The sequence below is a fragment of the Mesoplodon densirostris genome, chromosome 6 (assembly GCF_025265405.1).
Source record: "Mesoplodon densirostris isolate mMesDen1 chromosome 6, mMesDen1 primary haplotype, whole genome shotgun sequence".
Taxonomy (NCBI): domain Eukaryota; kingdom Metazoa; phylum Chordata; class Mammalia; order Artiodactyla; family Ziphiidae; genus Mesoplodon; species Mesoplodon densirostris.
In genome coordinates this window covers 32,480,723-32,494,659 of record NC_082666.1, presented here as the reverse complement: position 1 = coordinate 32,494,659, position 13,937 = coordinate 32,480,723, and the positions used below count along the sequence as shown (strand labels likewise).

The 13,937-nt window shown below is 39.6% G+C and overlaps 1 protein-coding gene across 7 annotated transcripts in view; it reads right to left on the bottom strand.

Moving 5' to 3' along the window:
• The window catches only part of ZNF462 (zinc finger protein 462), a 142,461-nt gene that overhangs the window by 5,884 nt on the left and 122,640 nt on the right, over window positions 1-13,937 (bottom strand). For all 7 annotated transcript variants that reach the window (XR_009532780.1, XM_060101167.1, XM_060101164.1 and 4 more), the window contains one exon: window positions 1,345-1,477. Coding sequence is in view for 6 of the 7 variants with exons in the window: in XM_060101167.1 (XP_059957150.1) it covers window positions 1,345-1,477 (133 nt within the window). In the remaining variant the exon portion in view is untranslated. The remainder of the gene's footprint in view (window positions 1-1,344; window positions 1,478-13,937) is intronic.

Below are 13,937 nucleotides of genomic sequence, written 5' to 3'. Positions count from 1 at the left end.
ACTGGACGGACAGAATTCAGGGGCAGGTTCCCTTCAATGAGGAACATCCCGCTGTCCAAAGGGTAGGGGAGATGGTACCGTAGTGTAAAAGACATTTTGCCTTTGGAGCCAGAAGACTTAGACTCAACCTCCAGTGTTTTTTGGTTTTTTTTTTTTTTTTTAACTTTAAACAAGCTCTTAAGTATCCTGGGCGTTTGTTTCCCCATTCGTAAAAATGGCAATAATACCATCTACATTGCAGGGTTTTATCATTATTATTAGCTGGTTACTATGTTCTAGGAACTAGACTAACGTTTGTGTGCTATCTCATTTAAGATTTACGCAACCCTAGGAAGTGACATTGTTATTATTAGGATGATGAATGCGTAAGGAGATAAAATAATGTACCCAAAGTCATATAACAACAAGTAGCAGAAGTCGGAGCCAAATGCAGACAGAGCAACTGCAGAGCCGTCTAACCTGATTTAAGATTAAGGAAAAAAGGTATAAAACCACCAGCACTGGGCCTGGCACATCATGACGCTCAGTAATGGCAACTAATACCATTCTTCTCATCACTGGGATGACGTCTATCACATTTATTTCTCAGGTCTAGGTTATCCATGTGCTTTTGATAAACCTGCAATAACTAAAGTAAGATCTCCCAACCTATATTCTTTATGTATAGTCTTGGGTTTTCCACAAGATTCTATGTTGAGCAATATAGAATACCAACTCTAGATCATGTAAACGTATGTCTACAACTAAATATACTTTGAAAAACTTCACTTTGAAAATAATGATAGACTCACAGAAAGTTGAAAACTCGTACAAAAATACCACAAAACCTTTCCCTGTAAACACAGCCAAATAAAAGCCCCTGGTCTCTCTCTCTCTTTACAAAGCAAAAGCAGTAGCGAGGGGGGTAAGAGGAGGACCGTGCAGAAGGACACATGGAGAGAGCTCAAGCCCCCTGCAGCTCCCCCCAGCCCAGCAGTGTACACCCCAGCAGAAGCAATTTTAAATAAGTGTTCAATTGGAAGCTCATTTACATTCCTCAGTAGCTTTTACAGGACCATCCATCTTGCCGTCTGTCCTTATTCTGCAGATTCCCTAGATACCAGTTTTCCTGAATAAAAAACCAATCTTGCCACGTATTTTTTAACGAATGTATTTCCTGGGAGTTTCTAGAGCCGGTACTAGTTTATGAGACACAGCCCCTGGTGTGTTTCTTAGTGCTCCGCGACTCAACGAAGAGGGGCCATTCCTTCTGTTACCCCTACAACAACCTTCTGCCTCCCCTTCTGTCTCAGCACGGCCGGGCTGGATGCCAGCCGGGGCTCAGAGGGCAGAGAAGGGACCTACCTCTGTCATCAGCCTTGCTGTTCATTTCCTCTTCCTTGTCCTCCTCATCACTGCTGGAGCTCTCCATCTTCTCCTTCATCTGTTCCAGCTGATCCAAGTTAACTCGTCCAACCAGCTCAAAGTTACGGCTTACCTGAAAAAGACCCAAACAGACAGTGGAATCACAAACCACAACCGAATGCGTTTCTCCCCGGAGGATAGAACTTCCCACCGTCATTTTCCTGTGGGTGTGCTTTTAGAGCCAGGACCAAATAACCCCATGCCTAAGAGGTCCTTTCTTCACGCTGACTCTCTCAGAGGCGTACCTGCCGTTTACTTCCACATTCATTTTCACCGGAAGTGTCAACACTGGACCTCCCTTACCAAATTCAGTAAGAAACGTGAGCTACCGTCAGCAGAAAATCAAAAGTATCGCGAAGCCTGGGGTGTAGAATAGGTGTCCAACAAACATTTTTGGAGTTGAATTCAAGGATGTACCTTCTGTAAACTCCCCAAATTGTGGTTTCCTTCCCCTTTCTGGGAATGTAGCCTTTTCTGGTTTGGGCTTTTGGAAACATGTATAAGAAGTGTCATACATGCATATTTATGAAGTTATGTTTTCTGGAGGTGAAGTGACTCTGTAAGTAACCTGAAGACTAGCAGTGAGAGTCCCAACATTTCCACCATCAACCTGGAGGGCTATCAACCTATCAACCTGGAGGGCTATGGGCTGTCCTAGCTTTGACCAAGTGACAGCTATTTGATTCCTAACTCCAGTTTAGATGTAAGACAATATTGGTACTGTTTAGTGTTACTACTGTTTCTGAAGCTGACCACAGCCTATTCATCAAAGCTGGGGATTATCTGAGAAAAATCTAGATGACAAATCCCTAAAAACCCTTTTAGAGTGTTAACTACGGCTGATTTTTGTTTACATAAAAAGTGGCTAGAATAATGTGGGAATCCAAACTGTCTTCAAAATATCATCCAAGAGAAATAAAAATCCACCCTGAGAAAACTCTGTAAGGATATTCTGTTTGGGGTTCTCATGTCAATGGTAGTACAAAATGCAGCCTCTTCAATTAATCAATTTTCAGAACTTCTTCAGTTGCATGTGTAGAGTTATCAGCAACGACAGCACAGGAGTCTAGCCAACAAAATGACTCAAACCAATACAGTGATGGGTTCCGTGCTTCCCCTGTGGGGACCAGGGAAGGGGCCCATGAAGATAAATAAGACCCAGTTCTTGCCTCCAGAGTTTAGTTGAGGAGGGAAGACAGACTTCATTAATGAGACTCCAAGGCAGATTTCCATAGCTGCTACAGGAGAGACAGCGTAATGAGGGCGCAGGAGAGGATAGGGAGAATTTACAAGACAGTTCCAAAATATTCCCTGGGACCAGCCTGGAACAAAGATGTGCTGAGCACCACCAATTCCATATGCCTGGCAGATGGAAACATCATCATCAACTGTGACAAATGCGAGAGAAAGAGCCTCAGAGCATCAGGGCCAACAGACAGTCCTGTGAAAAAGCTTAATACTGCCCCCATAACATCATGTTGGGGGGCGGCCGCGTTGAAAAGGAGCAAGAACACTCGGGATGAAAGCTCTCTTAAAGCAAGAGAAACAATCCATTGAATGTAATCCATGAAATCAGTCGACTTGGAAAACAACTCAGCATGAGGGTGGAAAAGACCTCTTCGTCAATCTCAGCCCTAAACCCTCAGAGAAGGCAAATTCCTGATTTGCTCATGAAAAAAAGTTTTAAAAATGAATAGACTATGGCGAAGAGGAGGAAGCCAAGTTAGAATCTTTCTTCGTCTCTGAGTTCACAGTATCAGCCGGCAAAGGGCTTTTGAACAAAGTACCTTCCTAATTAGGGCTTTATCTATTTACTATCCTCACTCCTACCGACCTATATAGATTTTTTAAAATTTATAACACAGAAGCAAAAAGGCAGGGCACAAGGAGAAGGAACTTTGAAGTCAGATAGACCTGAGCGCAAGTTTCGGGTTCGCCGCGAACCATGAGACTCCGGGCAAATTACTGAACATAAATGTCCTCAGTGTCCTTGTTTGTAAAAGGGGGCCAGCATAGTATCTGAAACACAATAAATAGTTCACCAAATTGTGGTTTCCTTCCCCTTTCTGGGAATGTGGCCTTTTCCGATTTTGGCTTTTGGAAACATGTATAAGTATCGTAAGTGCATATTTATGAAGTTATGTTTCACCACAAAGTCTACATTTTAATCAAATAGCATTTATGACAAATATGTGAATAAAAGTTTTCTGGGTTGCCAATTTTTTTCAGGAAAAGGAGGCAAGATTCCAACTGGCCTAATTTCAAAATATGCAAAGAAACAATATTTTGAAATGATCAGTACTTTAAAAGGCAGCCTTTTCCAATAGCTTTCTCCCTGCTTCAGCCAGGGCAACTATAACCATCATGTAGAAGGGGCAGGAGAGGTGGGCATTGCCAGGAAACAAAAAAAGTGAAACCAAGAAAGGCCAAAAAACAATCCTCAAACATCTTTAATCCAGCAGTTTGCATTCATTCATTCATTCAGGACTCCCAGGGGCCCTGCTGTATGCCAGGCCCTGTGCCTATCAAGGAACTCACAGTGACAGAAGGAGATCTGTCACCAAACCAAATGTTATTTTTTCTTTTCCTCCTTCCTGTTTCTTTTCCTTTTACAGGAAAACTGTTAGCATTTTGGATTCTGCACAATTTTATGAGTACATGACATTTTCATGGTATAACGTTCACCCGGGGCTCACCAAGGATTTATTTGTCCTGAAGATTTCGAAAATCTTTGTTTAAAAATAAAAATGAAGAATTTTGCTATGTAATTAGAAGATTTTAAATTAAAAACTCTTTATAGGGTTGAGTCCTTACTATACTTTAAATCTCCAAACCAGCAATCCAGGGTTAATCTTCATACAAAAGGAAGACTCCTTGCTGCACTTCTGAGCCACCGTCTCTTTCCTGTATTATTGCAAGCCCCTTCCCTCCCTCCCTCCCTGCTGGTCTCCCAGCATCCATTCTCACCACCTCTTGCATCTAACCTCCAGGGTGCTCTGACTGAGTGATTAAAAAAAAAAAAATAAAAAAAAAAAATCTGCTCATGTCAGACTCCACTTGCCCTGAGGATGAAACCCCAATTTCTTACTGGGCTTTACATGTCCCCCCGACTATCATCTTACCCCCTGGCCCACCTCGCCCTCACACTGACGGCCCTTTGCTCCCACCACCCTGAGCTTATTCAGGTCCCTGGAACAGGCCAAGCTCTTGACTTTGTGCCTCTCTCCGCAGAGGCTATGTCCTCTGTGTGAAATTCTCTCAAGCCTGCCTCGCTCACATGGTGTCTCCTCAGCCTTCCAGCCTCGCTCCAATGTCACTGTATCTGGGGGACCTTCCCTCAACACCTCCTGGGTTAAATATCCTTGCTCTAGGCTTCCACAGCACCCTCCCCTCCCCTTTCATAACTCAGTGACTGTACAGCCCAGGGAACTAGATTCAATACCTTGTAATAACCTATATAGGTATGTAGAACTGAATCACTTTGCTGTACACCCGAAACTAACAAACATTGTAAATCAACAATGGTGCGATTAAAAAAACCCTCAGAAATTAACTGTTTCTGGCCTGCCTCCCCAACAGAACTGCAAACTCCATGAAGACAAACACCCTGCAGCTTATTCACAGCCAGATCTGCACTGGCCAGCGCAGTGTCCAGATTAGAGCAGGCATGGTTCTCACCTCTTGGATACTGGGTGTCTGCATTTTCATTTATTATATTTTTCTGTACTATAAATGTTTACAAAGAAAAACTAGAAAAGAGAAAAAACTCACTTAAAATCCAACGACCTACATGAAGAACCTAGGGGTAAGATGGGAATAAAGACACAGACCTACCAGAGCATGGACTTGAGGATATGGGAAGAGGGAAGGGTAAGCTGTGACAAAGTGAGAGAGTGGCATGGACATATATACAGTACCAAACATAAAATAGCTAGTGGGAAGTAGCTGCATAGCACAGGGAGATCAGCTAGGTGGTTTGTGACGACCTAGAGGGGTGGGATAGGGAGGGTGAGAGGGAGGGAGACGCAAGAGGGAAGAGATATGGAAACATATGTATATGTATAACTGATTCACTTTGTTATAAAGTAGAAACTAACACACCATTGTAAAGCAATTATACTCCAATAAAGATATTAAAAAAATAAAATCCAATGACCTATACATAATACCTGTGAACAAGTAGTTACATTTCTGTATTCCTGTTCTCTATTCACAGATGATTTACAGTGCTGTTTTTTGATGCATGGTATGGCATAAATATCAATCTCTGTATACATCCTTTTTTTTTTTTTTTTTTTTTTGTGGTACACGGGCCTCTCACTGCTGTGGCCTCTCCCGTTGTGGAACACAGGCTCCGGACGTGCAGGCTCAGTGGCCATGGCTCACGGGCCTAGCCGCTCCGTGGCATGTGGGATCTTCCCGGACCGGGGCATGAACCTGTGTCCCCTGCATCAGCAGGCAGATTCTCAACCACTGCGCCACCAGGGAAGCCCTATACATCCATTTTTAATCACCACATAATACTTCGTTAAGTAGATATATTATAGTTTACTTGACTCTTCCCATGTGAGTTTACCTTTGGTTATTTCTGGCTTTTCACTATTAAAAATGCAACAATAAGGCTTATTATATACAAACCTTTCTTTCATGTTTAGTTTTAGCCATGGCAATCAGGGAAGAAAAAGAAATAAAAGGAATCCAAATTAGAAAAGGAGAAGTAAAACTGTCACTGTTTGCAGAAGACATGATACTATACATAGAAAGTCCTAAAGATGCTACTGGTAAACTACTAGAGCTCATCAATGAATTCGGTAAAATTTCAGGATACAAAATTAATATACAGAAATCTAGCATTTCTATACACGAACAGCGAAAGATCAGAAAAAGAAATTAAGGAAACAATTCCACTTACCAGCACATCAAAAAGAATAAAATACCTAGGAATAAACCTACCTAAAGAGACAAAAGACCTGTACTCTGAAAACTATAAGACACTGATGAAAAACTGAAGATGACACAAACAGATGGAAAGATATACCAGATTCTTGGATTGGAAGAATCAATAATGTCAGAATGACTATACTACTCAAGGCAATCTACAGATTCAGTGCAATCCCTATCAAATTACCAATGGCACAGAACTAGAACAAAAATTTAAAAAATGTGTATGGAAACACAAGACCCCACCTGAACAGCCAAAACAATCCTGAGAAACAAAAATGGAGCTGGAAGAATCACACTCCCTGACTTCAAACTATACTACAAAGCTACAGTCATCAAAACACATTTTTGTTCCGGCACAAAAATAGAAATATAGATCAATGGAACAGGATAGGAAGCTCAGAAATAAACACACACACCTATGGTCAATTTATCTACGACAAAGGAGACAAGAACATATGATGGAGAAAAGACAGTCTCTTCAATACTAGACAGCTAGCTACATGTAAAGAATGAAATTAGAACATTCTCTAACACCATACAAAAAAATAAACTCAAAATGGATTAAAGACCAAAATTTAAGACTGGATACTGTAAAACTCTTAGAGGAAAAAATAGGCAGAACACACTTTGACATAAATTGCAGCAATATCTTTTTGGATCCATCTCCTAGAGTAATGAAAATAAAAACAGAAACAAATGAGACCTAATTAAACTTAAAAGCTTTTGCACAGCAAAGGAAACCATAAACAAAACAAAAAGACAACCCACAGAATGGGAGAAAATATCTGCAAATGAAGCAACTGACAAGGGATTAATCTCCAAAGTATACAAACAGCTCACGCAGCTCAGTAACAAAAAAAACCAAACAACCCAATCAAAAAATGGGCAGATGATCTAAACAGACATTTCTCCAAAGAAGACATAGATAGCCAAAAAACACATGAAAAGATACTCAACATCACTAATTATTAGAGAAATGCAAATCAAAGCCACAATGAGGAATTACCTCACACCAGTCAGAATGGCCATCATCAAATAATCTACCAACAATAAATGCTGGAGAGGGTGTGGAGAAAAGGGAACCCTCCTACACTGTTGGTGGGAATGTAAACTGGTACAACCACTATGGAGAACAGTATGGCGGGTCCTTTAAAAACTAAAAATAGAACTATAGTATGATTCAGCAATCCCACTCCTGGGCATATACCCAGAGAAAACTATAATTCGAAAAGATACATTCACCCTAATATTCATTGCAGCACTATTTACAATAGCCAAGACATGGAAACAATCTAAATGTCCAAAGACAGATGAATGGATAAAGAAGATGTGGTATAGGGACTTCCCTGGTGGGCCAGTGGGTAAAACTCAGTGCTCCCAATGCAGGGGGCCCAGGTTTGATCCCTGGTCAGGGAACTAGATACCGCATGCATGCCACAACTAAGAGTCCACATGCCGCAACTAAGAAGCCCGCATGCCTCAACTAAAGATCCCACATGCTGCAACGAAGATCCTGTGTACTGCAACTAAGACTCAGCGGAGCCTAAATAATTAATTAATTAATTAAAAGATGTGGTATGTGTATACACATACACACACACACACACACACACACACACAATGGAATGTTACTCAGCCATAAAAAAGAATGAAATAATGCCAACTGCAGCAACATGGATGGACCTAGAGATTATCGTACTAAGTAAAGTAAGTCAAACAGAGAAAGACAAATGTCATATGACATCACTTACATGTGGAATCTAGAAATGATACAAATGAACTTATTTACAAAACAGAAATAGACTCACAGACTTTGAAAACACACTTCTGGTTACTAAAGGGAAAAGGTGGCGGGAGGGATAAATTAGGAGTTTGGGATTAACATATACTCACTACTATATATAAAACAGATAATCAACAATGACATACTGTATAGCACACGGAACTCTATAATAACCTATATGGGAAAAGAATCTGAGAAAGAATGGATATACGTACATATATAACTGAATCACTTTGCTACACACCTGAAACTAACACAACATTGTAATTCAACTATACTCCAATTTAAAATAAATTTTTAAAAAAATTTTAATTAAAAATAGAAAAAAATGCAGTAATAAGCCTTATTGTATATAAATCTTTCTTTTATATTTAGTTTTAATTTTATAGGCTAAATACTCAGACGTGAAATTACAGGGTCAAAGTCAAATGGTATACAGATTTTATATTAAAGTTCCAATATATTTCTAAGTTTGCTTCTAAAATGACCATACTTGTAGTGATTACTTTCTGGATCTAGAAATTGGTGGGTATCCGACCAACTTCTTAATGAGACAGAGGACACATGGAAGGACACTCACTTTCTTCTTTAGAGATGAGAAGCAATTTATCACCTTGTTTCACAAAAGCCCACAACAGAAGGAGAAAGACAGCAAGGCTGAGTTTGAGTTCTAGAACCTGGCTCCTTAGAGCCTTCTGAAGGCAAAAGAAGCCATCCAAGTTTTTAAAGGGTAGGCTGTTCAAACACACAATCACTCAGACTGTAAAACCATGTGCAGATCCTTGTATCTCGTGAAAGTTATCTGTGAATGCCCAGGAACTGAAAGTCCCCCATTAAAGGCTGCTAACTCAGAGTTGTGTGAAAAGCTGTGCAGTAAGGAGGTGAGATGAACTGCCAAAGACCAGCAAAAACTTTACCCCTTAACACTGAAGTGGAGATGCTGTAAACTCCTCAATGCTCATGCTTAATGTTCAAGCTTCACCACTACACCTGTCTTTTTGTTTGTTGCTTTTTAACCATTCAGCAAAATGGTTTCTATCTGTCCCTAGCATATGAAAGAATTTCCATACTCGAGTCTTATTCTAAGGGGAGGAGTGTTATGTGATTTACAAATATAACCAAGTTGCACATGCATTTTCATACTGCCCTGGGGGGGCAAACCCAGCCTTATAGGAAAGACTGATATAACCTTGCTTGTTAAGGAAAGAATGAAGTTGGACACCCTCGTCTTCAGATTACTTGGCAAACATTAACTGGGGGAGATGGTGATGAAGACAAATCCACGTAATATTTCCAGAGTCCCCCTCCTACTGACTTAACACTTGTACCTTCAAAAAGAGGCCCCCAACCAGGATGTTCACATCACCTAATAGTGCATGTTCATGTTAAAAAGAAAGGCCAAGTGAACTTTTTACTTCTAGAAGAAGTGACAGCAGAGAACATGGAAAAACTGTCTCTTACATCAGAAGTGCCCATCTCAGTCACAAACTGACAGTGCGTAGTACTGCAAAGATTTTAAAGGACTATGGACCAGGCAGGCAAACTTTTTCTGTGAAGGGCCAGTTAAGCGAGTTTTTTAGGCTTTCTGGACCATATGGTCTGTCACAACTACTCAATTATTGTGTAGCTTGAAAGCAGCCACAGATAATACAGAAATGGATAAGCATGGCTGTGTTCCAATAAAACTATATTCAGGGACACTGAAATTTGAATTCTGTATAATTTCACATGTCATGAAATATTACTCTTTTGATTTTTTTCAACCATTTAAAATCGTCAAAACCATTCTTAGCTGGCGGGCCATATAAAAACAGGTGGTGGGCCAGATTTGGTCCATGGGCCAGACTCTGCCCACCCCTGACTTATGATATCAGGTGGTTTGCCCAGCACATCCTCTTTGCCTGTCTCTGAAAGTCAGAATGGAAATGAGGGAAAAGAATCAGTGGGAGAAAGGGTCAGCAAAGCACTGTCTCTGAATTCTTACAGGAAGGTGGTCAAAGACGCAGGTAAAAGTCTTAAATTCTCTGCTAAGAGCATTTCTATCAGAGCTCTTATAAAAGCTTCTAGAAAAGATATTCAGCTCAGTGTATTAAAGTACTATGGAAGGTGAGCCACGACACCATACTTGCTTTGCATTATGCTGCCCTCCTATTTTAGAGACATCCTTATCCAGCACTTAACATGCTGGTTGTGATTCTCTGTTTAAGCTTATCTCATCTGCTTGCTTATAAACTCTTCCAGGGTAGCAACTGTTTCTTATTTAGTTTTACAGGCTCAGTGAAGAGTATAAGGCCAGTCATCTAGTTGACACACAATACATGCTATTTGAATCTACCAGTAACATAAAATCCCATAGGCGATCATAAAGTATAAAGAACTTTATAATATTGCATGCCATGATACAAATTTGCTTGCTAATGAGAATAAAACTGGACATTTTCTAAAAGATTTTGTTTCAGTGCTTACCAAATAATCTACTATATGCTAAAAATTAATCCAGTAGTTTTTCCATGTATCACTTAACCCTTATGATCATTCTGTAAGATATGTGTTATCTTCCGTATTTGTAGATGAGGAAAACAGGACACAAAGCAAGTAAGTGACAAAGCCAGGATTAGAACTCACATCTTCAGATGACATAGCTCCAGCTTTCCTCATTAGAATGCAGATCATCTGTCAAAATGTAAATTTGCTTACAAAATATGGAAACATTATCCATGGGATACTGGCTGAACACAAGAAGAAGGAAGAAAAAAGTACTGTGACAATAATATTCGATCCAAAATTTGGTGGGATAAAGCAGTAGAATCTTTGGAGAATATTTTCTTCAAAATAAAAACCTTTCTAAGAACAGTAAGAATAAAGGGTGGTAAAGTACCAGAAGGGTATGGAGCACAGAAGTCAAGGAGACTATGTACTTTCTTTTGCCGTCATTGAGTTAGAACAGAAAACATGCTTCTGCCAGCCCTGACTTAGCAAAAGTCCAGACAAAATCAATCATTTTGAGCATCTCAGCACAGCTCCAGTCACAAGTACTCAAGACAGCCCAGTGAAAGGCATCATTAAAGTCAAACAACTTTGCTGTCGGCCAACTGAGCTGCTGCCAATCTCCGGAACTCGAAATCCAGAGGCAAAGATGCTGATGATGGTGTCATGTTTTGCTTATTCGAACAATTAGGATACTTATAATTTCTTATTTGAAAAGTGGTTTCGTTCATTTATTTAGCAACCAGCTACTGGAGACTTTATTGTATGCAGGGCACTATGGTTAGATTTGGGAAGAAAAGAGAGGTAAACAATGTGGTTTCCATTTTAAGACTGTTGCATCCGGTGGCAAGACAGAGGCTTGTTAAGAGTTAAGTGCAAGTTGAGGCAGCATGAAACACATGCCTTAATAGAGGAAGAAGGAGAGCCCTATGGAAGCTTGGGAGCTAGGGCCATTCATTGTGGCTGGAGACTTTAGTGGATAGTTTCAAAGGTTATAGGCAAAGAACATCTTCAAATGTCTACTTGAGAAATATCTTCTAAGGTTCTGCCAGGCACATCCCTCTGAATATGACCACACCTCTTGCTCATCTACCTCTGATCTGTCTTCCAAAATACATGAAAGAAGCAGGTCCATGGTTGACAAATCAAGAAGCAACTAACATGAGGGAGAGTACAGATGAAATGACATAATCTTCTGGAAAAACCTTCAGCTTGCAGGAATCTACAGAATTCATAAAGCTAGAGATGCCAGTACTTAGTTCAGAAATTAAACACAGTCCAAAAAGACCATGGCCAAAGGTGTATTTTATGATTTGGAGTTGGGGAAGGTTCTTTGTTTTATTTCTCCTCATTTCCTTTGCTGGAAACAAATATTCTATGTGACTTTTTCGTCACTGTGGATTTCACTAGTCCAGAAAGCAGAACAATTTTATTGGAATAACTCAAATGTTGGCAATTCCTCCCGAGCTGAATGTTCTGCTGCTTCCCCTAAACTGACAAAAAGAAAGAGATACGAGTTCCTTAGAGTTCAGCTGCCTGAGGTTCCATTTGTATAAAAAATTAAAAACATTTCAAAGTAAATTCAATTAGTGAATGTGTTTGGCTGAATAGACTATCCTTCTAAATTTAATACAGTGAACATGACAATTTTACGAGCAAAGCAAGTTAGAGATAATATATTTTTATGTTCCTTAAACTAGCAAAGAGACTTCAGAACCATAAAGAATGCTAACAAGGTATTGCATATACTTAAACTTTCTTCAAAGAAAAATATATGTGTGTTTTTCCAAATGTGAGAAGTGAGAGGTTTGTTTTTTTTCATGACTTCAAGGTTCCTAGAAATGTTACCTCTTCATCTTGCACCAGCATTGCTAATAAATGGCACCACTGACATATGATTTCATTCTGTGTGTGTGTGTGTGTGTGTGTGTGTGTGTGTGTGAGAGAGAGAGAGAGAGAGAGAGAGAGAGAGAGAGAGAGGAACATAAGGAGGGAGGGACTGAAAGAATAGAATAGTCCGCCTCTAGAAGACCTAGTGAGATAGAAAAAAGACAGGGAGTTGAAGGATGAAAAACTAAAAGTTCAAATAGCCTGTACTGTTTACTTTAGATTCCAAGAGATTTACAAGTGATTCCTTGTTCACTGGTACAAAGATAAAGATCTAGGAAGACAAGATTCTGTGTCACCTAAAAAAATGAAGGTGCTAAAACAAATAAAGAGAAAAAAATGAATGTGTTGATTGTCACCCGTTTCTACTTCACCTTGGCTTCTGAGGATAAACACAGCAGTATAAATCCAGGGCACTTGAGAATTTGGTTCTTCAGCAGAATGGTTTATTTAACTTCAAGGATGCTTCCTGCTGAACCAGTATTCTGTCTAGTCCATGAATGATACAGTCTGACATCTTCAGAGACATTCCTGAGGTTTACAAGCTTTGCAGGCAGAATTCAGGAGTCCAGTTTTGAATATCCACTTCTGTTTAATGATGAAATCCTTTGACTGAAAATACATCCTACAGTGTCTTTTAATTTCTTGTATAGATTCTCTCCACCACACAAAATCACCTAAAGCTATTTGTGGAAGAATGTAATGAGCAAAGCATACAACACATTGTTTTGCTAGAAAGCAGTAAACCTTAGTTTAGAACCAACTGCTAAGTCTATTGCACATTTTATTTTTGGCAGTTTACACGTTCCTCTGGACCTCTGCATCTTTATAGATCTATCTGTTCTCAGGATCAACCTTATAAGAAAAGACTGCAGAAAATTAACATTTACTGAGGACCTACCATGTGTCAGGTCCTGAGGAACTTGCATCTTTTAGGTATTAAGATGTAATTTACTTACCATAAATTAATCCATTTTAAATGAACATTTCAATGAGTTTTAGTAAATGTATACATTTGTACAACCCTCTACAATCTTCTTCTATTATTCTAAGAAATACCCTCATACCCTCTGCGAGCAATCCCTGCTCCAAACCTCCAGCCTGAAGCAACTTCTGACCTGCTTTGTCTCCTCAGTTCTGCCTTTTCTAGAAACCATACAATATGTAGTCTTTTGTGTCTGGCTTCTGTCCATTTAACATGATGATTCTGATATTTAGCCATATTGTTACATGTATCAGTAGCTAATTTCTTTTATTGATAAGTAGTATTCCGTTGTATGGATATAGCACATTTTGTTTATGTGGGAGTAGACTTGCTGGATCAAATGGTAAAGTGTATGTTTAACTTTTAAACAAATTGCCAGAATGCTCCAAAGTAGATGTGCCATCATTATACACTGCATTCAGCCCTGTGTGAGATTTCCAGTTTCTC